The sequence below is a fragment of the Hypanus sabinus genome, chromosome 16 (assembly GCF_030144855.1).
Source record: "Hypanus sabinus isolate sHypSab1 chromosome 16, sHypSab1.hap1, whole genome shotgun sequence".
Lineage (NCBI taxonomy): Eukaryota > Metazoa > Chordata > Chondrichthyes > Myliobatiformes > Dasyatidae > Hypanus > Hypanus sabinus.
In genome coordinates, this window is record NC_082721.1 from 56,929,604 (window position 1) to 56,955,970 (window position 26,367).

General features: G+C 39.2%; 1 protein-coding gene across 2 annotated transcripts in view; it reads right to left on the reverse strand.

Annotated features, from left to right (window-relative positions):
• The window catches only part of kri1 (KRI1 homolog), a 66,392-nt gene that overhangs the window by 33,834 nt on the left and 6,191 nt on the right, over positions 1-26,367 (reverse strand). Inside the window, exons 3-8 of one of the 2 annotated variants that reach the window (XM_059991848.1) lie at positions 23,330-23,432; positions 19,429-19,534; positions 18,975-19,026; positions 7,723-7,772; positions 3,908-4,004; positions 2,892-2,969 (exon numbers count right to left, since the gene is read on the reverse strand). In XM_059991848.1, coding sequence (XP_059847831.1) covers positions 2,892-2,969; positions 3,908-4,004; positions 7,723-7,772; positions 18,975-19,026; positions 19,429-19,534; positions 23,330-23,432 — 486 coding nt within the window. Of the gene's footprint in view, positions 1-2,891; positions 2,970-3,907; positions 4,005-7,722; positions 7,773-18,974; positions 19,027-19,428; positions 19,535-23,326; positions 23,433-26,367 lie in introns of both variants that reach the window. The other variant, XM_059991847.1, reaches the window with a different exon arrangement.

The window sequence follows — 26,367 nt, forward strand, 5'->3', positions numbered from 1 at the left end:
ATAGAGTTGACGTGAATAGGCTGTTTCCACTGAGAGTAGGAGAGATTCAAACGAGAGGACATGATTTGAGAGTTAGGGGGCAAAAGTTTAAGGGAAACACGAGGGGGTATTTCTTTAGAGAGTGATAGCTGTGTGGAATGAGCTTCCTGTAGAAGTAGGAGAGGCCAGTTCAGTTGTGTCATTTAAGGTAAAGTTGGATAGGTATATGGACAGGAAAGGAGTGGAGGGTTATGGGCTGAGTGCGGGTAGGTGGGACTAGGTGAGATTAAGAGTTCGGCACGGACTAGGACGGCCAAGATGGCCTGTTTCCGTGCTGTGATGGTTATATGGTTAAGGGCAGATCGTGCCTAACAAGCCTGATAGAGTTCTTTGAGGAGGTGACCAGGCATATAGTTGAGGGTAGTGCAGTGGATGTAATCTACGTGGATTTTAGTAAGGCACTTGACAAGGTTCCACATCGTAGGCTTATTCAGAAAGTCAGAAGGCATGGGATCCAGGGAAGTTTGGCCAGGTGGATTCAGAATTGGCTTGCCTGCACAAGGCAGAGGGTTGTGGTGGAGGGAGTACATTCAGATTGGAGAGTTGTGACTAGTGGTGACCCACAAGGATCTGTTCTGGGACCTCTATACTTTTTGAGATTTTTATGAACGACCTGGATGTAAGGGTAGAAAGGGGGGGTTGGCAAGTTTGCAGACAACACAAAGGTTGGCATTATAGATAGTGTAGAGGATTGTCAAAGATATCAGAGAGACATTGATAGGAAGCAGAAGTGGGCTGAGCAGTGGCAGATGGGAGTTCAACCCGGAGAACTGTGAGGTGGTACACTTTGCAAGGACAAACTCCAAGGCAGAGTACAAAGTAAATGGCAGGCTACTTGGTAGTGTGGAGGAGCAGAGGGATATGGGGTACATGTCCACAGATCCCTGAAAGTTGCCTCACAGGTTAGGCCACACTTGGGAGTACTGTGTCCAGTTCTGGTCGCCTCACTATAGGAAGGATGTGGAAGCACTGGAAAGGGTACAGAGGAGATTTACCAGGATGCTGCCTGGTTTGGAGAGTATGGATTATGATCAGAGGTTAAGGGAGCTAGGGCTTTACTCTTTGGAGAGAAGGAGGATGAGAGGAGACATGATAGAGGTGTACAAGATATTTAAGAGGAATAGACAGAGTGGACAGCCAGTGCCTCTTCCCCAGGGCATCACTGCTCAGTACAAGAGGTCATGGCTTTAAGGTAAGGGGAGGGAAGTTCAAGGGGGATATTAGAGGAAGGTTTTTCACTCAGAGAGTGGTTGGTGCATGGAATGCACTGCCTGAGTCAGTGGTGGAGGCAGACACACTAGTGAAGTTTAAGAGACTACTAGATAGGTACATGGAGGAATTTAAGGTGGGGGTTTATATGTGAGGCAGGGTTTGAGGGTCAGCACAACATTGTGGGCTGAAGGGCCTGTAATGTGCTGTACTATTCTATGTTCTATGTTCTAAGAGTTTATTCATTATGGTAGTGGCTTCCAAGGTGGATTAATTTGCCGACCATTTCCATCATTTGCAGCAGAAATTAGCCAATCAGGAGCTGTTCTTTGACAACCACAGAACAAATGTCAAGACCATTTGAAGTGTCCCTGAAACTTCATCAAATGGGTTTATTTAATAAAGAAATAAATTTCAACCTTTGCACGTCCTGTCACCACGTTAAGCTGCAGTCTTCCTACCTTTAGCATTTCCTCCACAAGCCTTCCCAAATTTCTTTCCCCCTTTAGATATGGCAAAGTTATTTCCCATGGTAGGAAAGAGGGTATAACTTCAGAATTGGACGTCCATTTAGAACAGAGATGCAGAGAAATTACTTTAGTCAGAAGGTGGTAAATCTGTGGAATTTGTTGCCACGAGCAGCTGCGGAGGCCAAGGCATTGGGCGCATTTAAGGCAGAGATAGATAGGTTCTTGATCAGCCAAAACATCAAAGGTTATGGGGAGAAGGCAAGGGAGTTGGGATGACTGGAAGAATTGGATCAGCCATGTTTGAATGGCGGAGCAGACTCAATGGGCCGAATAGCCTACTTCTGCTCCTATATCTTATGGTCTTTAAGGTGTTCCTTAAAACTATTTTCAAAAGCTTTAGTCTTGCCTTCATAGATCATGGTAAAGAAAAGTAAAGAGATGGATGTTATGTTGCAATTTTACAAAATACTGATTAGACTGTACTTGGAATATTTTGAGCAGTTCTGAAGTATATGAAACTAATGCATGCAAATGGACTAGCGTAGATGGGGGAAGAGATTTAGCTTGAACATGGTGGGCTGTATGGCCCATTTCTGTGCTATACAACTTTAACCCCAGTTTAAGATTACTTCTATCGCAGATATTAAGTAATGCGGACTGTTATTTTAATGTAGCATTATTTTTAAATGTAGCATAAATCAATTATATTTGGCAGTCTTTTAACATTATAAACCAGCGAGTTGTTTGTTCACTGGGAAAAATGGAGAAATCTCTTTCTCCTTTATTAGGGAGAGAGAGAACCTGTGGTATGTTGAACACAGGGTGAAACACAGTTTTTGGGGTATCTGCAAATCCGTGTCTTTGCTGTTGCTTTGCTCACGCTTGAGTGCTCGGTAGCGGGTGCACTTTTTTTTGCCAGTGGGGGGGGAAGGGGGGGGATTGTAGCTTGCTGCCGCTTATGTGGGGGGGGGGGAGCTGGGGGGAGGGGGACTTTGGGGTTCTAACATTCTTTGGGGCACTCCTCCGTTTTCCTGGATGGTTGCGAAGAAAAAGCATTTCAGGATGTATATTGTATACATTTCTCTGACATTAAATTGTACCTTTGAAACCTTCATAGATATCAAGCAGATCTCATGTCTACAATGTAAAGGAAAACAAATTGAAAGTACTCACCATGTCTTTCAGCTGTTCCTTTGCTTCCAAAACCTGTTGTCCTTTCAGCCAGCTGATATAAGACTCTTCTTCTTTTTCCTTTGAAGATGCAACACATGAATTACCATTTTCAATAGTGGTTTAAATATAGACTCTGTATAGCCATATCCACTGCCCTGCCATGGGCAGAAGTGAATAATTGCACAACAAGAAAATAAAAAGGAAATCAAGATGTTGGTTACTCAGGGCATCTGAAGCAACACCTCCTGCCCTGGTGGGATCTAAACCAAACCAATACTCATTATCTCCCTTACTCTCCTAGTCTGGCTTTCTTTTTCAGTTGAGACAAATGTAGCCACAATTCATAAATTTTAAATTGAGTGCTCCTTAACTTTAGCTGAGAAAGCAGTGTTATAAAATAACCTACAATAATAAATATTACATAGAACATACCGTAGAACAGTACAGGCCCTTCAGCCCACAATGTTGTGCCAACCTTATAACCTCCTCAAAGACCAGTCTAACCCTTCCCTCTGACATAGGCCTCCATTTTTCTGTTATCCATGTTAATCAAGAAGTTTCTTAAATGTCCCTAATGTATATGCCCACCACCACCCCTGGCAGGTGCTCGAAACACCCACCACCTTCTGTGTAAAAATAAACTAACTCTGACATATTGTACTTTCCTCCAATCAACTTGAAATCATGCCCCCTTGTATTAGCAATATGAGGGGACATAAATTTATATTGACAGTTACGGTTTAATTTCGTGAAGGAAAAGAATGTTTATTTCCTCATTTTATTATTTTCCCAGGTTCCAAAGTCAATAGTTCATATGGAACTCAACATGACAAATTCCAAATGAACCTAATACTGCAGACAAAGCTGATTTCCGTAGGTTCATAAAACTGCTACGTGCAATAAAACATTTCAGCCTGTAATAAGGGCAGTGGCTGGCACCAAACCAAGAATGATCATAGTCCCGTGCAAGAATGCCGAACTGAAACTAAACATAAAGAGTAAGTGATGTCAACTACCTTCTCCTCTTCAGACTTCACCCGCAGTTTCAGAAAACCAGAGCCACTGTCCTCATTCCCGCTGTCATTGTCACTGTCTTCAACAAACTTACGGAAGCTACAGAAAATATACACAATAACAGCAAAGAAAGAGCAATAAACATAGCAATGTTCAATCTTGGGGCAACAGAATAGCAGAATGGATTATCTCAGAGTGACATATACAACATGCAGGGAAGACTCAGCATTTATGGAGGGGAATAAACAGTCAACATTTTGGGCTGAGACCCATCATCAGGACTGGAAAAGAAGAGAGAAGAAGCTAGAATAAAAGATACAATATATTATGAGTTATCTCTCTTTTCACTCCATCCCCAGTCTGATACCTACACAAGCTCATTGTCTCCTAACCAAGGAAGGATCTTAACCAGGTGGAACAACTATGACTTCGGAACAGCCAGCAAAATGGGCTAAACTGTTTCTGTCAAAGGCACTTCATACTTTAACATCAAACTCTTGGCATTTAGCGTTTATATAAGAGGGCACAAGGTGGGAAAACCAGAGATGTTAGAGTGATAAGAAATGTTGTAAAGGACACTGCCCAGTTTCAAATCTGTCAAACTTCTGTAGTTGATCATGACACAATCATTCTCCTCTGAACTTGATCATTGCAACCAGATTCAGAATAGCTAAAGCGAACAAAAATAGTCAGGCACTTTCGCTCTGTCTGCCACAAAAGGCAGGACCTCTTGATGAATACTCACTTCAATTCCACTCCCAATTCCCATTCTGACATGTCCGTCCATGACCTCCTCTACTGCCACAATAAAGCCAAACTCAGGTTGGAAAAGCCACACACGAAGAAATCTGCAGATGCTGGAAATTCAAGCAACACATACAAAATGCTGGTGGAATGCAGCAGGCCAGGCAGCATCTATAGGGAGAAGCGCTGTCGACATTTCGGGCCGAGACCCTTCGTCAGGAAAAAGGGTCTCAGCCCGAAACGTCGACAGTACTTCTCCCTATACATGCTGCCTGGCCTGCTGCATTCCACCAGCATTTTGTGTGTGTTGCTTGGAAGAGCCACACCTCATATTCCAATTGTAAAGCCTCCAACCTGATACCACGAACATCAATTTCTCCAACTTCGCCTCTCCCCCTTCTCTCCTTTTTCATTCTGGCTTTCCTCTCACCCCTTCTCTTTTCCTCCCCTATCCATCACCTCCCTCCATTTTTCCCTCCTCCTCCCTTTTCTTCCGTAGTCCAGTCATCACCTTTTCCATCTTCTTCAACCCTTTCTCTCTTCCACTTATCCCCTCCTAGCATCTTACTTCATCCACTTCCCCCTCAGCTGGTCTCATCTAGCACCTGCCATCTTATACTCCTCCTCCATTTTCTTATTCTAGCTTCTACCCCCTTCTTTTCCTGTCTTGATGAAAGGTCCCAGCTCAAAATGTTGACTACTTAGTCCCCTCCATAGAAGATGACTGACTTTAAGTTCCTTCACCATTTTGCAGTCTTTTATTTTGTTTTAAAACACTAATTTAACAGCTGTCAATACATTTGCATAGCTTGTGGCATTTCATGCTGCACATATTTGCACCTAATGCTTTCTTAGAATATCCAAAAGATCATTATTGGTAACATAGTTAGGAAGGAAACAGTGCAGTCTGACATTTAGCTGACAAAGGACACCTCAGGGTGTTGCTCCAGCCAGTCACACACACACAGTAGTATCACCAGCACGAGTGATGTTCCTTTAGAACAGAACTGAGGAGGGATTTTTTTTTAGCCAGAGGGTGATGAATCTATGGAATTCATTGTCAGACAGCTGTGTTGGCCAAGTCATTGGGTATATTTAAAGCAGGGGTTGTCTTAATTTGAAAAGATGTCAAAAGTGACAAAGAGATGACAGAAGAATGGAGTTGAAGGGGAAAATAAATTAGCCATCATCAGATGGTGATGCAGTTCTAATGGGTCAAATGATCTAATTCTGCACATATGTCTTTTGGCAAACTCTGGAGGGCACCCATGGCTACTTACTCTGACCCAGAGCTCAGTTTAGTACTTGGCAATTATTACACAAAAAAAATTAATCAGAAGAGGGTGGTAGATGAACAATATGAGAAATTATGAGGAAGTGAAATCTTAGATCTTAAGACCATAAGACACAGGAGCAGAATGAGGCCACATGGCCCATCAAGCCTGCTCCGCCATTCAATGACGACTGATCCTTTTTTCTTCTCCTCTTCAACCCCAGTTCCCAGCTGTCTCCCCATAACCTTTCATGCCACGTCCAATCAATCTCTGCCTTAGATACACCCAGCAACCTGCCCTCCACAGCTGCATGTGGCAACAAATTCCCCAAATTCACCACCCTTTGGCTAAAGAAATTTCTCCACATCTCTGTTTCGAAAGGGTGCCCCTCTATCCTAAGGCTGTGACCTCTTGTCCTAGACTCTCCCACCATGGGAAACATCCTTTCCACATCTACTCTGTCTAGGTATTTCAATATTTTAAAGGTTTCAATGAGTTATCCCCTCATCCTTCTGAATTCCAGCAAGTACATCCAGAGCCATCAAACATTCCTCGTATGGTAACCCTTTCGTTCCTGGAATCAGCCTTGTGAACATTCTCTGGACCCTCTCCAATGCTAGCACATCTTTCTAAGATGAGGGACCCAAAACAATTCACAATACTCAAGTTAAGGCCTCACCAGTGCCTTATAGAGCCTCAGCATCACATTCTTGCTCTTGTATTCTAGACCTCTAGAATGCTAACGTGGCATTTGCCTTCCCCACCACTGACTCAACCTGTAAGTTAACCTTTAGGGTATTCTGCACAAGGACTCCCAAGACCCTTCGCATCTCAGGTTTTTGGATTTTCTCCCCGCTTAGAATATAGTCTGCACATTTATTTCTACTACCAAAGTGCACGACCATACATTTTCCAACATTATATTTCATTTATCACTTTCTTGCCCCTTCTCCTAGTCTGTCTAAGTCCTTCTGCATCCTACCTGTTTCCTCAACACTACCTGCCCTTCCACCAATCTTTGCATCATCTGGAAACCTGGCAACAAAGCCATCTATTCTATCATCTAATTCATTTATATACACCATAAAAAGAAGTGATCCGAACTCTGACCCCTATGGAACACCACTAGTCACTGGCAGCCAACTAGAAAAGGATTCTTTTATTCCCACTCGCTGCCTCCTACCAATCAGCCAATTTTCTAACCATGTTAGTAACTTTCTTGTAATACCATAGGCTCTTAACTTGGTAAGCAGCATCATGTATGGCACCTTGTCAAAGGCTTTCTGGACTTCCTACTTGCAATTTCCTCAAAGAATTCCAAAGGGTTCATCAGGCAGGATTTTCCCTGAAAGAAACCATGCTGACTTTGCACTATCTTGTCCTGTGTCACCAAGTACTCCATCACCTAATCCTTAACAATTGACTCCAACATCTTCCCAACCACTGAGGTCAAGCTGACTGGTCTATAATTTCCTTTCTGCTGCCTTCCTCCCTTCTTAAAGAGTGAAGTGAAATCTTCATTGGTTAATGACCTTGGCTCTATAATGAGAAACAGAAGTTAGTCCGGGTCAGTCAATGTTGATTCCTAAAGATGATTTGACCAATCTTACAGAATATATTTCCTGAAAACCAAGAAAATGAAATGAATTCAATGAAATTAAGAATTAAGAGTTTGGTGGATGTAATGAAGTGAAAAAAGGATTAGCTTGAGCTGAATCGGAAATTAGGTCAATTGACTATCAAAATTTGAGTGTATTTCAGCAGTGTTCATCCCAAACACAAATCTCTCACATACTTACTTTTCTTTCAGTTGTTTCTGTTCTTCTATATAACTGGGAGATGTTGCTCTCTGAAATGAAGATCCCAACAACATGTTAACATCACAAATGCAAAGTAACAAACCTACCTCCATACAAACACCTCTTGAAGAATGGTCTTTAGTAACTATCTGAGCTCCCTGTATCACTAAAAACTTATTGAAATGTTCAGTGAAAGTTCCTTTTTTGCTACTATGTCTTTCTGAAGGTCTCAATTGCACAGAGAACATTAGAGTGTGTTAAGCTGCTAGGTACAGGTGAGGAACAGCTTGTAATGTAGAGTCACAAGGGAAAATGAAGCTCATTCAAGTATATCCCACTAAACATTTTGTTACTTTAAGGATGCTATGTTACTGTTGAGCCTCTACTTTTGGAAAATGGGGAGGATAACTAAAGAAAAATGGGAGAAAAGAGTAAAGCTAATTTCTTCCAACTCTAATGCAAAGGGATCTCGGGTTCTTCATGCATTAAATTGAAGGCTTGTGCAAGATAGAGAAAACAGCTAAAAATGTTAATGGAATTTTGGTCTTTATTGAAAAGGTATGGAGTATACAAATAGGAAAGTTGTGATGCAATGTTACAGACTACCTGAACTTTGGTTTCACTATTTACAGAAGGATAGATCCAGTTTAGTATTGTGCCATAAACACCACAGTGCAATGAAATTCCTTGTTCATGTGAAGTGAGTAGTGGAGATGTGTAGAGATATACTGGATGATTCCTTGCATGAAGGGGTTGATGGATGAAGAGAGGTTGAGAGGTAATGTTTTTGAAACATACAGGATTCTGAGGGGAGTGACAGATTGTGATTGCTGGGTGTATGAATGAAGACATGATAGAAGTGCTCAAAATCATGAACGGCACAAGTAAGGTGGATGCCAGCTGCTACTTCAAAATTAATCTATCAACGAGGTCACAGGGCCATCAGTGGAGACTGGTTAAAGGGAGATTTCAGTCTAGCATCAGGAAGCTTTTCTTTAAAGAGCAAGTTGTGGACACGAGGAACAAACTACCTAGTTGTGTAGTTGAGAGTTGTACCTTAGAGACTTTCAAATCTAAACTCGATTTCAGCAGACTACATGAATAGGAATTTGGCAAGGTTTGTTGGGCCAAATTCTTGTCAAAAACTTTCTAATGTTCTGAGGGAGGTGTCTATAGCTAGGGCACACGCTTTCAGAATACAGGATTGCTCATTTAAGATAAAGGGGGAATTTCATTCCTCAGAGGTTTGTAATTCTGTAGTATTCACTACTGTAGACACCTGTAGAGGTGGAGTCCCTGAACATATTAAGGCAAAGACTTACAGTTCCTTTAATTTCAAAATAGTCAAGAGGTTGGGGAAAATCAGGAAGTGGTATTTATGTCAGATTTTTGCTGAAAGGCAAAGTAGACTTGAGGGGCCAACTGGGCTACTCCTATTGTTTATAGAGCATAGAACATTACAGCACAATACAGGTCATTCAGCTCACCAGAAGACATGTAAGTAGAATTAGGCCATTCATCCCATCAAGTCTGCTCTGCCATTCCATCATGACTGATCCCAAATCCCACTCAACCTCATACACCTGTCTTCTCGACATATCCTTTGGCGTCCTGACCGATTAGGAAACGATCAACTTGCGCCTTAAATATAATTATGGACTTGGCCTCCACTGCAGTCTGTGGCAGGGCATCCACAGATTTGCTACTCTCTGGCGAAAAAAAATCCTCCTTACCTCTGTTCCAAAAGGTCGCCCTCAATTTTGAGTTGGTGCCCCCTAGTTCTGGATAACCCCTCCATAGGAAACATCATCTCCACATCCACTTTACCTAGTCCTTTCATCATTCAGTAGGTAGATCCCCACGCGTTCTTCTAAATTCCAAAACTGTCAAATGTTCCTCACGTGTTAACCCCTTCATTGCCAGAATTATCCGCGTGAACCTCCTCTGTACTCTCTCCAATGACAACACATCCTTTCTGAGACATGGAACCCAAAACTGTTGACAATACTCCAAGTGCAGCCTGACTAGTGTCTTATAAAGCCTCAGCATTATCCCCTTCCTTTTATATTCTATTCCCCTTGAAATAAATGCCAGCATTGCATTTGCTTTCTTACCATATTTCAACCTGTAAATTAATCTGCTGGGAATCTTGCATGAGGATTCCCAAGTCCCTCTGCACCTCTGATGTTTGAATCTTCTCCCTATTTAGATAATAATCTGTACTATTGTTCTATTTACCAAAATGCATTATCACACATTTCTCAATACTATATTCCATCTGCCACTTCTTTTCCCACTCTTCCACTTTGTCACTAAGTCCTGCTGCAATCACATTGCTTCCTCAGCACTACTTACCCTCCACCTATCTTCATATTATCCACAAGCTTTGCCACAAAGCCATTATCTAAATCATTGACAAACAATGTGAAAAGTCGTGGTCTCAATACTGACCCCTGAGGCACACCACTAGTCACTGTCAGTCAAAAAGAAAAGGCCCCCTTTATTCCCACGCACTGCTTCTTGCCTGTCAGCTGTTCCTCTATCCATGCCAGTATCTTTCCTGGAGTACCATAGGATTTTATCTTGTTAAGTAGCCTCATGTGTGCCACCTTATCAAATGCTTTCTGAAAATGACATCCACTGCCTCTCTTTTGTCCATCCTGCTTGTTACTTCCTTGAAGAACTCTAACAGATTTGTCAGGTGAGATTTCTCTTTACAGAAACCATGCTGATTTTGACTATTTTATCATTAGCCTCCAAGTACCCCAAAACCTCAGCCTTAATAATAAGACTCAAATGTTTTCTCAACCACTGAAGTTAAGCTAACTGGCCTATATTTTCCTTTCTTTTGCCTTTTCCCCTTCTTAAAGAGTGGAGCAACATTTGCAATCTTCAAGTCCTCCAGGACAATCCCAAAACAAAGTGGTTCTTGAAAGGTCATAACCATCCATTACCTCTTCAGCAACCTCTCTCAGTCCACCTGGCCCAGGAGACCTGTCCACCTTAAGACACTTCAGTTTGCCTAGCAGTTTTTCCTTTGTAATAGCAATGGCACTCACTCTTACTCCCTGACACTCACAGACCTCTACACATTGTTAGTATCTATTACAGGGAAGACAGATGCAAAGTACCCATTAAGTTCATCTGTCATTTCTTTGACCCCTATTACTACCTAATCAGTATCATTCGGTTCCCTTTTACTCTTTATATAACTGAAAAAAATCTTTAGTATCCTGCTTTATATCATTGGTTAGTTTGTCCTTATACCTGTATTTCATCTTTTTCCTTCTTATAGCTTTTTTTTAGTTGCCTTTGGTTGGATTTTAAAAGCTTCCTAATCATCCAACTTCCCACTCACTCTTGCTACTTCATATACCCTTTCCTTGGCTTTTATGCAGTTCTTAACTTCCCTTGTCAGCCACAGTTCCCTACCCCAGCCATTTGAGAACTTCTTCCTCTGTGAAGAATATCTATCCTACACCTTGTGAACTATTCCCAGAAACTTGAGCCAAATCTGCTCTGTCATCATCCCTGCCAATATCTCCTCCAATCCACCTAGGCAGGCTCCTCTCTCATGCCTTCTTTCTTTCTTTTTAAATCTTTTTATTAATTTTAAACAAACATAAATAAAACATGAATACAAAGTGTTTGAGAGTACATAATTAATAGTTTAAATAGACATTTATATAATAATAAAATAGATAACCTCCCAAAGTCATAACATTGATGAACAAAGAAATAAAAAGAAAAAAAAAGAAAAGACCCCAGAGAGAAAAAAAAGAGAAAAAAAACCACTAACCAACATGGGCCATTAAATAATGTTAAGTACATATACAGTAGTGCCAATAACTCCGAACCTCCATCCAAACAATTAAGGATAATATAAGTAAGGTTTAGGAAAAAACAATTCAACTCATATGAAAATGTTGAATAAATGGTCTCCAAGTTTCTTCAAATTTAACTGAAGGGTCAAAAACAATACTTCTAATTTTTTCTAAGCTCAAACAAGAAATGGTTTGGGAAAACCACTGAAATATAGTTGGAGGATTAATTTCTTTCCAATTCAAAAGAATAGATCTTCTAGCCATTAGTGTAACAAATGCAATCATTCGTCAGGATGAAGAGGATAGACAACTATTATCCACCATTGGTAAGCCAAATATTGCAGTAAAAGGATGTGGTTGGATATTAATATTTAAAACTCTTGAAATAATACTAAAAATATCTTCCCAGTAATTTTGTAAACAAGGGCAAGACCAAAACATATGGGTTAATGAGGCAACATCAAAATGGCATCTGTCACAGGTTGAATTAACATAAGAATAAAATCGAGCAAGTTTATCCTTAGACAGATGAGCTCTATGTACAACCTTAAATTGTATTAGAGCGTGTTTAGCACAAATAGAGGACGAATTGACTAATAGTAACATTTTCTCCCATTGCTCAGTGGATATAAGACAATAAAGTTCTTCTTCCCATTCCTTCTTATTTTTTTCTGATACATCTGGCTGTATATTCATAATCATATTATAAATGACAGCTACTAAACTCTTTTGAGAAGGATTCAGAGCCAAAATTCTTTCCGTAATATCCAATGGACCTAGTTTCGGAAAAGACTGTAACTCATTATACAAAAAATCTCTAACTTGCAAATATCTAAAAAAATGAGTTTTAGGTAAATTATATTTATTAGATAACTGTTCAAAGGACATAACGTTATCATCTAAAAACAAATCACAAAAACATGTTATACCTTTTGTTTTCCATAAAAAAAGTTAGGTCCATAAAGGAAGGCCAAAAAAAATAATTAGATACTATAGGGCATGATAGAATAAACTTATTCAAACCAAAAAATTTATGAAATTGAAACCAGATTCGCAATGTGTATTTGACAATAGGATTAGTTAATTGTTTATTCAATTTAGATAAAGAAAAAGGAAGTGAAGATCCTAAGATTGAAAACAACAAAAAGTCTTGTACAGATTTACATTCCAAATTTACCCATTGTGGGCAGGCAGCTGTAGTCAATTCTTGTGTCCAAAATATTAAAGATCGCATAATCTCAAATTTGGCAAAGTCAAACCACCTTCCTTCTTAGGCTTCTGTAAATATTTTTTGCCTAGTCTAGGATTTTTATTCTGCTAAAGATAAGAAGATATTTTGGAGTCAATAATATCAAAAAAAGATTTAGGAATAAAAATTGGTAATGCTTGAAATAAATATAAGAATTTGGGTAATACCATCATCTTAATAGCATTAATTCTACCAACCAATGACAAAGATAGTGGAGACCACCTGATAGCAAGTTGCTTAATTAAAGGTAAAAAGGTCAATTAAAGGTAAAAAGTTAGCTTTAAATAAATCTTTGTGCTTTTTAGTAATTTTAATACCTAAATAAGTAAAATAATCTGTAATAACCTTAAATGGTAAACGTTTATAAATTGGAACTTGCATATTTAATGGAAATAGTTCACTCTTATTAAGCTTCAATTTATAACCAGAAAAGTTACTGAATTGAGCAAGCAAAGACAAAATAGCAGGAATAGATCTTTCAGGGTCAGATATGTATAGTAACAAATCGTCAGCATATAATGATAACTTATACGTCCCCTCCCCACGAGTAATAACAAAATTAGGTGATTTACGAATAGCTATAGCCAAAAGTTCTAGAGCGATGTCAAATAGTAAAACACTTAAAGGACAACCTTGCCTTGTACCACGAAATAACTGAAAAAAAGATCTTTGATTATTGGTAAAAACCGAAGCCAAGGGTTTATGGTATATTAATTTAATCCATGATATAAATTTTGAACTAAAATTAAAATGCTACATTGTATTAAATAAATATGGCCATTCAACTCTATCAAATGCTTTTTCAGCATCTAGAGAAATGACACATTCTGGTGTTTTGGGTGAGGTAGTGTAAATAATATTTATTAATTTTCTAATGTTAAAAAATGAATAACAATTTTTAATAAATCCAGTCTGATCTTCAGAAATGATTCGAGGTAATATATTTTCTAATCTAGTAGCCAAAATTTTACTAAAAATCTTAAAATCCGTATTCAGCAAGGATATGGGCTGATAGGATGCACACTCAATAGGGTCTTTATCTTTTTTAAGAATTAACGAAATAGAAGCTTCATAAAAAGCTTGTGGCAATTTGCCTATAATTAATGCATCTTTAAAAATTTTACAAAGCCAAGGAGAAAGTATAGAGGAAAAAGATTTTAAAAATTCTGCAGAATAACCATCTGGACCAGAAGCTTTACTGGAATTCAATGAAAAAAATAGCCTTTTTTATTTCATTTTCCGTGATGGGTGTATCTAAAAATACATTATCCTCTACTGTTAATTTTGTAATATTCAATTTCCTTAAAAATTCATTTATTATAGAAGAATCTTCAGCAAATTCTGATCGTTATAGGGAATTATAAAAATCTTGAAAGGCTTTATTTATCTCTTTATGGTCGATCGTTAGAGTACCATCTTGTTTACGAATCCTATTAATCTGTCGTTTAGCCGAAGCAGTTTTCAATTGATTAGCCAATAATTTACCAGACTTATCTCCATACACATAAAATTGAGTTCTAGATTTAAATAATTGATTTTCAATCGAAGAGGATAATAACAAATTATGTTCCATTTGGAGTTCCACTCTTTCTTTATAGAGTTCTTTGCTAGGAGTCACTGAGTAAATCCTATCAATTGCTTTGATTTTATCAACCAATGTTAATATTTTAGAATTAGTTTGTTTCCTAACTCCAGCAGAGTATGAAATAATCTGCCCACGAATAAAGGCTTTAAAAGTGTCCCATAAAATTCCACTAGAGATCTCTGCTGTAGAATTTGTTGAAGGAAACAAATCAATTTGTTGTTTGATAAAATTGACAGTCTGAGTCCTGCAATAAAATAGAGTTAAACCTCCAAGATTTAACATTAGTAAATGAGTCCATTATCTTAATAGATAACTTCAAAGATGCATGATCAGAAATAGTAATAAGAGTCATATTTACAATCGATAACATCTGTAAGCAAACGGTGATCAATGAAAAAGTAATCAATTTTTAAGTAATTGTGATAAACATGAGAAAAGTATGAAAACTCTTTGTCATTGGGGTGTAGAAAACGCCAAACTTCAAAAATTGCTGAATCAGTCATAAAGGAGTTGATAAGAGAAGCTGATTTATTCGGAAGAACTTGGATGGGCTTGGATCTATCCATCGAGGGGTTTAAACAACAGTTAAAGTCCCCACCCATTATCAGTCTGTACTGATTCAAATTGGGAAAGGATGTAAATAGACTCTTAAAAAATTCCAGACAATCAGTATTTGGAGCATAAACATTGACTAGAACAACTTTTTGATTAAAAAGTAGACCAGTAATAAGCAAAAATCTACCTTGTGGGTCTGAAATTGTTTCATGATTGGGTTGAAGAGTCTATAAAAATGGAAACGCCTCTTACTTTGGCTTGAGAATTCGCGTGATATTGTTGACCTTTCCAAAACCTAAAAAAGCATTGACCATCCACCTTCCTTACACGAGTCTCTTGTACAAAAATAACATTAGCGTTCATTCTATGGAATACTCTGAATATATTTTTCCGTTTAATCGGATGATTTAAACCATTAGTATTCCAAGAAACAAAATTAATAACCCTATCTATATTGACAATATTTATTACAATTAACACATAAGGTTGAAAAAAAGATAAACTCATGAATCTGGAAGAAGGAAGTAAGTTCAAGGAGAAACCGGAAGTCACGGCACTGCAACCATTTTTGTAGTTTCATATAAGCCCATGAAGTGAAACTAAGCAAAAAGCAAGCAAAAGAAAAAGAAAAAAGAAAAATCCCCCTCCCTCCACCCTCAAAACCCCAGGAAAAAAGCCAAAAAAAAGGCAAGCAAGCAATCTAACACTAAAATTACCCCCATGTCTCAAGACGGCAACTCACAGAAAAAAAAATTGAATAGAAGATACAAACCACCATTATAAGAAAGGGTTGATATAACAAAAACTAAAATATAAAATTAGTATTATATATATAAAACAAAAGTATTTAAAAATATATATAATAAAACCCATAAATGAATAATACTGAATTAGTGTTTTAAAAGAAAGTTTGAAACTTCTTCAAACTCATCAAAACGGATATGACGTTTCAGGCACTTTTCAGGCATTTCCCTTCGGGAAGAAGAAACGACATTTTGTTTTTTTATAAAAAATCTTAATATTTAAACGTTAAAAATATAAAAAAGTGTATACAAACTTGAAAAAAAAATCTTAGATTATTTTCAAAGCTAACAGATGGATAATATGAAAAAATAACAGACTCAGAATAAACCAAAAACGAACTTCTACCATGTATAGAAAATACATGTAAGCCATACGTAAAAAAAACATCATTTTTTTAAATGATCCAAATCTTGTATACTAATTATTACATTAGTCAAGCCGATAAAATGTTATTCTTCCAGAAAACTTTGAGCATCCGCTGGAGATTTAAACAGCTGATAAGTTCCGTCTTCGAGAGAAACTCTCAGATGTGCTGGAAATAGCAATGCTTGCCTGTAGCCTTTCTGATGAATTTCCGACATAACCGATTTAAAAGCCATTCTTGCTCTTAAAACTTCAGGACTGTAGTCTTCCAGAATACGAAATTTAAAATCTTGAAAGCTGATCATACCCTTTTTCCGAGCAGCCCGAATCAAACGCTCTTTGGTATGAGGATAGTGGATCCGGAGAATTATTTGTCGCGGTTTCAAGCTTGAATCTGAATGAAAACGAGAGACGCGATGCGCACAGTCGATTATTAGAGGGGAATCCAGTACTTCTGAGCCAAAGACATCCATTAAAAATTTGGAGAAAAGAACAGTGAGATCGCCATTCTCAAATTTTTCCGGAATCCCGATTGACCGAAGATTTTGTCTTCAAGAGCGATTTCCTAGATCAATAATCTTAGACTTATAACGATCCAATTGTTGAGAAGTCGAAGTTTGCTGTTGTTGCAAAGTTTCAATTATAAGATCTCTCTTACGAGCGGCTTCTTCAAGAGCTAAAATACTTGCTTGTTGTTTTTGTGACTCCAATGTAAGTACTTGAAATTTTACATCAAGTGCCTTAAACATTTCATCAAACTTATCCATCCTTGCGGTTAATTTATTCTCCAGTTTTGCAAGTCTGTCGTCTATAAGAATCACAATTGCTTCTAAAGTTATCGGTTCCTTCGTCTGTTTCGATTCTTTTGCTTTAGACATTTCAGCGAGTTCAAAATGATTCAAACAGTTGAAAAAAGTTTCATATGTTTAAACCCCTTTAGAATAGGTTTAAAAAAATCAATTAGGGGGTGTTTGTAGGTTAAAAAAGGTAAAAGGTTTGGAGCAAAGCCTAAAGCTGCTTCACTCCATAAGCGCCATCTTGAGACTCTCATGCCTCTGTAATTCTCTTTATTCCATTGCAATACTGATACATGTGACTTGTGCTTTCCCCTCTCAAATTGCAGTACGAATCAATCATATTATGACCACTGCCTCATAAGGGTTCTTTTACATTCAGCTCCCCAATAAGATCTGAGTTATCAAGCAACACTCAAACTAAGATAACGTTTTCCAGAATAGGCTCAAGTACAAGCTGCTCTAAAAAGCCATCTCGTAAGCATTCAACAAATTCCCTCGCTTGTGATCTGGCAGCAACCTGATTTTCCCCAATCCCCTTGTGTATTGAAGTCTTCCATGACAATTACATCATTACCCTTATTACATGCCTCTTTCAGCTCCCTGTGTAATCTAAACCCCACATCTTGGCTACTATTTGGAGGCCTATATATGATTCCCATAGTGGTTTATTTACCTTTGTAGTTTCTTAGCTCTACCCAACATTCACATTCTCTGACCCTACATCACCCCTTTCTAAAGATGTAATTCCATTTTTACCAATAATTTTCACCACTGCCTATGCCTTCCTGCCTGCCCTTTCTATACAAAGTATATCCTTTGACGTTAAGCTCCCAACTATGGCCTTCCTTCAGCCAGGGCATCATACCAACCAATCTCTAACTGCACTAAGAGTTTGTCCACCTTATTCTGAATGCCACATGCTTTTAAATACAGCACCTTCAAATCCTGCATTCTTCGCCCTTTTGAATTTTGCCTCTGTGGTATGATTTAACTCTTTGCTCTTTCTGCATTTATACCCTATCATTGGCTTGTCCTTCCTTACATTCATGTTACATCCATCAGGTACTTGCAAACCTGCTGGGTCACCTTCAACTCTATCATACTGATTTCCATCCTCCTGCCGTATTAGTTTAAACCACTCCCAAAAGCTCTAGTAAACCTGCCCACAACAATATTGGTCCTCCTCGGATTCAAGTGTAACCCATTCTTTTTGTACAGCCCCCAGAAGAAATCCTAATTATCTAGAAATCTGAAACCCCTGTTCCAATTTATCTGCCACCTCATCCTACTCTTATCCTGTCATGTGGCACAGGCAGCAATCCTGAGATTACTACCCTTGAGGTCCTACTTCTCAGCTTCCTTCCTAACTCCCTGTATACTTTTTTTCAGGACCTCCTCCCTTTTTCTACTTATGTTGTTGGTACCAATATGTACCATGACTTCTGATTGCTCACCCTCCCTTTTCAGGATATCATGGACACAGTCAGAGACATCGCGGACCTGGCACCTGGAAGACAAACTACCATCCGTGTTTCCTTTTCACGTCCACAGAATTGCCTACCTATCCCTCTGGCTACAGAGTCCCCTATTATTGCTGCCATCCTCTTCAGTTCCCCACCCTTTCGAGTCACAGGGCCAGACTCAGTGCCAGAGGAATGAAATTGTGCAGACCCTTTAACCTACTCTAAGATCAATCTAACCCTTCCCTGTTATATAGCCCTCCATTTTTCTATATTCCATGTTCCATAAAGTTTCTTACGCCCAGCTTTATAAACCTGATGGTGGGAAATGGAGTAAGCAGCCAGCCTACACAAGCCCAGGATAACAGCTGTTCCAGGCAAATCCTTGCTGCTTCATAACAACTCAGCTAACTACCGCTGGAAACATCCAGCCTCAGGTCAGAATTCCAGAATGGATTGATTTTCTGGTTGATAACTCCTTTATCCCAATTCCAAGGTAGAGGAAAAGCAAAAAGGTACTAATAAGTCACAGAACTAACAGGAGGCACACTTATAACTTCATACCCTAATAACCAGCAAAAGATGGACTCGGAAAGTTACATGTAGTCCTCCTACCTCTATGTTAGTTCTCATTTCATCCCCATCACTGTCTTCATCCTCATATTTCCTGTGTAATGAAGGAAACAACATTTGAAAAATGTAAAACTGCCATCACATTGCTCTGATTAGCTAAATCTTAATATGAGTCAGCTAAAAATTAACAAGCCTCACTCAATATGAATTAGTTTTTCAGTAGCAGAGTCAACTTTAACGCCACTATCAGGAAGGAACTTCATCCCAAGGTACGGACAATAAACAAAATAAGGTGACAAAAGGCCTGGCTAGATCATGCAAAAAGGACAAAAAAAAATTCTTTACCAACGTTAAACAAATAAAGCGTTTGTACTCTTAACAAAATCCTGGTATCCGGGGCTTGGAATATTGTCAAGTTTATAAGACCTTTAGTTTTAGAGAATAATGATGTATCCAGTGTTCTATCTATATTTATTGATTTATTAAAATTACTTACCCTTCCTTTTCAAGAATGACCTTCCTTTCATAATCCTTTAGATACATTGGTTTTTGTTTTTTCTTTCTGTTTGTAGTTTTTCCCTTGCTGCCTTCTTTGCCATTGTCTGTTAAAAGACAACTTGGGAAATTATTAAGATAAACAAGAGATTCAATAGGACTTCCCTTTCATAATCCTTTAGACACTTTGGTTTTTACTTTTTCGTTTTGTTTGTAGTTTTATCCTTGCAGAAACAAGAATGGGGCAACAACTCTATTGGGTGCTTTTTTTAAAAAATATAGATCCCCCCCCCCACCCCCAATAGTAACACACACATCGAAGAGCAGATAGGGAGGCAGATTCTGGAATGGTGATGGATGATTTAACTTTCCTTATATTGACTGGCATCTCCTTGAGAGCAAGGGATTTGGATGGGGTGAAGTTGGTTACATGTGTTCTGGAAGGTTTCCTGACGCAATATGTAGATAAGCCATTGTCAGGAGTCAGATCTCTTGGTGGGCGAGTGTTTTGGAGGAAGTGATCACAACTCTATCTCTTTTACTGTAGTGCTGGAGAGGGATAGAAGCAGACAATTTGGGAAAACATTAAAGTGGGATGGGGGAAAGATGATGCTATTAGTCAGAAAGCTGGGAGCATAAATTGGGAGCAGATGTTCTCAGGGAAATGCACGGCAGAAATGTGGCAAATGTTCAGCGAACATTTGCATGGCAATCTGCAAAGGTATGTTCTTAAGGCAGGGACAGGATAGTAGGATAAAAGAACCCTGGTGTACAAAGGATGTAGAATACCCAGTTAAGAAGAAAAGCTTATGAAAGGTTCAAGAAACTAAATACTGGTAAAGCTTTAGAAAAGTACAAGATTCCCAGGAAGGAGCTTAAGAATGAAATTAGGAGAGCTAGGAGGGGCCATGAGAAAGCCTTGGTGAACAGGATTAAGGAAAACACCAAAGTAAAGAATGCGAAGAACAAGAGGATGAGCCATATAAGAATAAGACCAATCAGGTGAGCTAGTGAAAATGTGTGCATAGAGTCAAAGGAGGTAGTAGTGGATGTAGTGTATATGGATTTCAGTAAGGCATTTGATAAGGTTCCCCATGCAAAGCTCATTCAGAAAGTGAGGAGGAATGGGACCCAAAGAGACCTTGCTTTGTGGATCCAGAATTGGCTTGCCACAAAAGGCAAAGGGTGGTTGCAGATGGTTCCTAATCTGCACGGGGGTTGGTGACCAGTGGTGTTCCGCTGGTGTTCTGGGACCCCTCCTCTTTGTATTTTTATAAATGACCTGGATGAGGAAGCAGAAGGGTGTTTTAGTAAGTTTGTTGATGACACAAAAGTTGGGGATGTCGTGGATAGTTGTCAGAGATTATAGCAGAACATTGATAGGATGCAGAACTGGGCTGAGAAGTGGCAGATGGAGTTCAACCCAGATTAAGTATGAAGTGGTTCATTTTGGTATGTCAAATTTGAAGACAGAATATAATATTAATGGTAAGACCCTTAGCAGTGTGAAGGATCAGAGAGATCTTGGAGTCTGTGTCCATAGGACACTCAAAGCTGCTGCGTGGATTGACAATGTTGTTAAGGCAGTGTATGGTGTGTTGGCCTTCATCAACTGTAGGATTGAGTTCAAGAGCCGAGAGGTAATGTTACAGCTATACTTTAGTTAGACCCCACTTGGAATACTGTGTTCAGTCCTGGTGACCTCACTACAGGAAGGATATGGATATATAGATACTATAGAGAGAGTGCAGAGGAGATTTTACAAGGATGTTGTCTAGATTGTAGAGCATGCCTTATGAGAATAGGTTGAGTGAACTTGGCCTTTTCTCTTTGAGCGATGGAGGATGAGAGGTGACCCGACAGAGCTATACAAGATGATGAGCGGCATTGATCAGGTGGATAGCCAGAGGCTTTTTCCCAGGACTGAAATGGCTAACACGAGGGGAGGGGGCAGCATTTAAAGATGATTGGAAGTGTACAAGGGGGATGTCAGAGTTAAGTTTTTCACAGCGAGTGGTGGGTGGGTTGAACATACTGTCAGCGACGGTGATAGAGGCAGATACAATAGGGTCTTTTAAGAGACTCCTAGATAGGTACATGGAGTTTAGAAAAATGGGGGACTATCCAGTAGGGACATTTTAGGCAGTTTCTTGACTAGGTTACATAGTTGGCACAACATTGTGGGCCGAAGGGCCTGTACTGTGCTGTAAATTTCAATGCTCATTCACACAATCAAAACAAATTGTCTGGTCAGCTTATCAGTGTAGGATCTAGCTAACAACTAGTTATCTGCCAGCTCTGAACACACATAATCACAATTACATCTGAAAGCAGTGAAAGGCTTAAGAAAGACCATGACATAGGAGCAGAATTAGGCCATTTGGCCCATCAAGTTTGCTCCACTAATTAATCATGGCTGATCCTTGTTTCCCCTCCTCAGCTCCACTCCACACTTTTACATCTTTGATGTCGTGTCCAATCAAGAACCTGTCAATCTCTGCTTAAATACACACAACAACCATTGCTGCCTGTGGTAACAAATTCACCACCTTCTGGCTAAAGAAATTTCTCTACACCTCTGTTTTAAATGAGATGCCCCTCTATCTGGAGGCCGTGCCCTCTTGCCCTAGACTTTCCAAACATGAGAAACATCCTTTCCACATCTACTAGGCCTTTCAACATTAGAAAGGCTTCAATGAGATTCCCCTCTCCCCCATCCTTCTAAATTCCAGAGACTCAGAGCCAACAAACATTCCTAGTCTGATATTTCTTTCATTCGTGGAATCAGCCAAATAAATGCAAATTGTTTCACAATAAACACTATAGTTTATTAGATTAACTTGTCTCATGCACTTTGAAAAAACAGTGAAATGTGTCAATGGCTTCCACTGCCAACATAGCATGCCAACACACTAACCATAACTGCACACCCTTGGAAGATGGAGGAAAATGAGGCACCAAAGGAAATCCACATGGTCATGAGGAGAACGTTAAAAACTCCTTACAGAGAGCAGTAGGAATTGAACCCTGAACTTACAGTTGGCACTGAAAAGTGTTGTGTGAAATGCAAATAAAGTTTCAATGGCTTGATACCTTAAAGAGACCATTCAAGTAAGATAAAAATTATGAGGTACAAAATATAGAAGAACTGTTACAATGGCGAGTAGAAACATTATCAGTATTGTCTTCATATGGTCTTACAAGGAGGAATCTGGAAAATATAGCTGAAGGTGGGCCACAAGTGGTTGAGCAGAGCAAGTAGGGGCATGCAAAGATTGGGTCTGTAGAAGGGTCTGGTAACAGTACATTCCAATGGGACTGTGGTACAGGTGTCACAGCTCCAGCAATTTACATTCAATAACGATTTTTTTTTGGGGGGGTGTGTATGTGTGTAAGTGTAAGTGTAAGTGTAATTTTCACATTCTCCCTCTGACTACATGGATTTCCTTTGCATTTTCCCCCTACATCCCAAAAAGAGTGGGTTGGAATCTTAGCTGGTTTCTGTAAAATACCTCAAGTGAGTAACAGAACCTGGGAGAGGTTGAGAGAAATGTGGAGAGGTTCCCCTCCACAGGAGTTTAGTGTGAAGATAGCATGGCACAGACTCAATGTCTTCTTTCTATGTCATGAAGAAATTTGAGCAGGAAGAGACAAAGCTGTGGGGGAGTTTGAAAATAAGGCTGATGCATTGGTGGACAGTGAGCTAATGTCAATCACCAGGTACATATTCTGATGGAATGTTAAAAAACTGTGTAATTATGTTTGTGCAAGTCATCTAATAATGAAGTACAGATATACTGTTGACATCACATTTATGAATATTTGCCTAAATAGGGAAGCTACTTAGACATTCAAAGTTGCTCGGCAATATCTACCACTCCAACCACAGAAAAACCTACCACCTGCTGTGTAAAACAGTGCATCTTTCTGGTAGATTTTGGGATCCTTCTTCTTCAACAAAGATAGTGTCTTGTAGAAGTCAATATCCAATGTGGGGTCAGTTTCCTTTGAAAAAAAAATAGAGGAAACTGTGTTACTGACCTCAAAATTACCCACAAGTGTGTCAAATCCAACATAGACTGCAAGAACCAATTCAGTCTTAGAGAACATTCTGTCTGCTAAATTGGTTTCAAAATGTAATTCCTTTCCTGAGGATTACATTACTTTTTTGGGGGAATGAAGCAGATGAAATAACTAATCATACAAATCTACATTTGATGCAACGAATTGTCTCTGTGAAGTGACTGTGGAATAAAATTAATAGCAACCTATTTGCCTACACTAGTGGTCACCAACCTTTTTAAGCCCAAGATCCCCTACCTCGGCCTTAGTAAAAGGCAAGATTGACCCCAGATCAATTAGTTACATGCATGCGCATCAGGGCAGAGAAAACCAGAAGCAAAACCCCGCAACGCGGAAATAGAAATAATGTAGAAACACCAGGGTTACCCACCCTTTTTTTGCACCGCAGACCGGTTTAATATTGACAATATTCTTGTGGACCAGCTGACGGGGGGGGGGAGCATCTATGGAAAAAAGTGCAGTCAACGTTTTGGACCTGCTGAAGGGTTTCAGCCCAAAACAGTGACTGTACTTTTTCCCTAGGTGCTGCCTGGCCTGCTGAGTTCCTCCAGCATTATGTGTGAAATACTCTCATAAGATGGTTATTAATAACTACTACTTGAGAAAACAGACCAAGTGGAATATATTGTTCAGGAATCACACTGCAAATATAAACACAGACAGAATAATCATTTTCTCCCAGAGTGGAAATGACAAATACTAGAGGTCATGGGGTACTTTAATGAGATACGCAAGGCAAGGTTTTTTAGATACACAAGACCCAGAGAGTGATAGGTGCCTGGAATGGACTGCCAGGGGATATGATAGGAACATCTAAGAAGCATTTAAACTGACACATTAACAGACTTTAATAAAAGAGAGAAAAAGATCATATGTAGTCAGGTAGGATTAGTTAGTTGGGCATCACAGCTACAGCAGAGACAGTGGCCTGAAGGGTCAGTTCCAATGCTGTAACGTTCTATCTATACTCCAGAACAAGACTAAAACTTTGGAGACTGGACAACTAAGAACTCTGGGTCTGCCAAAGATAGAACATTTCTCTCATCTTTCAGATTCTAGCTACCGGTACTATTCTGTCCTCAACTTATGCCCATTCAGACCATGCATCTGGAACACCATGCTAACAAGCAACCAACTTTATTAACAGCATTTTAAACATTTTTTAAAGCTTAAGCTTTATTTGTTACAAGTATATTGAAACAGAGTGAAATGCACTATTTGCATCAATGACCAACACCACAATCCAAGGACATGCTGAGGCAGTCCACAAGTATCTCCGTGCTTCTGGTGCCAATGACTTACTAATCCATAAATCTCTGGATCGTGGGAAGAAGTCAGTGCACCTAGAAGAAACCCACTCTGTGGTCACAGGGAGAGCATACCAGCTCCTTACAGACAGCAGAAAAACTTAACCCAGGTTGCTGACACTCAAGATTCTTTTATTTAAAGAACCTGAATTGCATAAAGCCAATTCTTTCCTAACAACCTGCTTTTCAGTGGCATGCCACTGTGTGCGGGCAAGTGAGGGGAGGGGTGGGTTGGGGAGGGAAATAGCAAGGAAATAGGCTGCTGTACTGCAATCACAGGCTCAAGACCTTATACCCACTCTTGTTCAGTTAAAACAAAAGTTGGATTTACACATACAGGCTTTGTGGCAGAGTTCATCACTTCAGACTTGATACACTTTGCCACTGGTCTCCTAAATGATCAGTTCCATTTAAAAACCACATTCATCATCTCCCTGTACACTCACAACTGCATGATATGATCCTGCTCTAATCTGCAAGTTTGCAAGTCAATGGGCTTTTTAATATACAAGAAGATTGGAAAAGTCATGTTGGTGCAGAATTCCAGGAAAGGAATTTCTAGAGTGCCTAGGTGATGCCTTTTCAGAGCGGCTCATGGTTGAGTCCACTAGGGGATCAGCTATTCTGGATTGGGTTTTACGCAATGAACCGGCATTGATTAGAGAGCTTAAGATAAAAGAAACTTTAAGGGAAAGTGATCATAATATGATTGAATTCATCCTGAAATTTGAGAAAGAGGAGATGAAGTCAGATGTATCAGTATTATGGCGGAATAAAGGGAAATAAGAGAGGCATGAGGGGGGATTTGGCCAGAACTGATTGAACAAGAACATTGGCAGGGATGATGACAGAGCAGCAAAGCTGGAAATTCTGGAAGCAATTTTGAAGGCACAGGATATATACATCCTAAAGAGGAAAAGTATTCTAAAGAAAAGATGGCACAACTGTGGCAAACAAAATAAGTCAAAGCCAATATAAATGCCAAAGAGAGGACATATAATAGAGCAAAAATTAGTGAAAAGTTAGAGGATTGGGAAGCTTTCAAAAACCAACAGAATACAATTAAATACATCACAAGAAGGTAAAGATGTAACACGAAAGTAAGATAGCCAATAATATTAAAGAGGATACCAAGAGATATATAAACTGTAAAAGAGAGGTGAGAATGGATATCAGATCACTGGAAAACAATGCTGGAGAGGTGGTAATGGGGGACAATGAAGTGGCAGATGAACTAAATAAGTATTTTACATCATGCTTCACTATGGCAGACACAAGCAATTAAGTGTAAGTTCCAGGTGTCAGAATCATAAAGTGTATGGAGTTACCTCATCTTCAGAGAAATTTCTTGCGGAAACTGAAAGGTCTGAAGGTAGATAAGTTACCTGGACTAGATGATGTACACCCCAGGGTTCTGAAGGAGGTGGCTGAAGAGATCTTAGAATTATTCGTAATGATCTTTTAAGAATTACTAGATTCTGGAATAGCTCAGGAAGACTGGAAAATTGTAAATGTCATTCCACTCTTCAAGAAGGGAGAGAGGCAGAAAA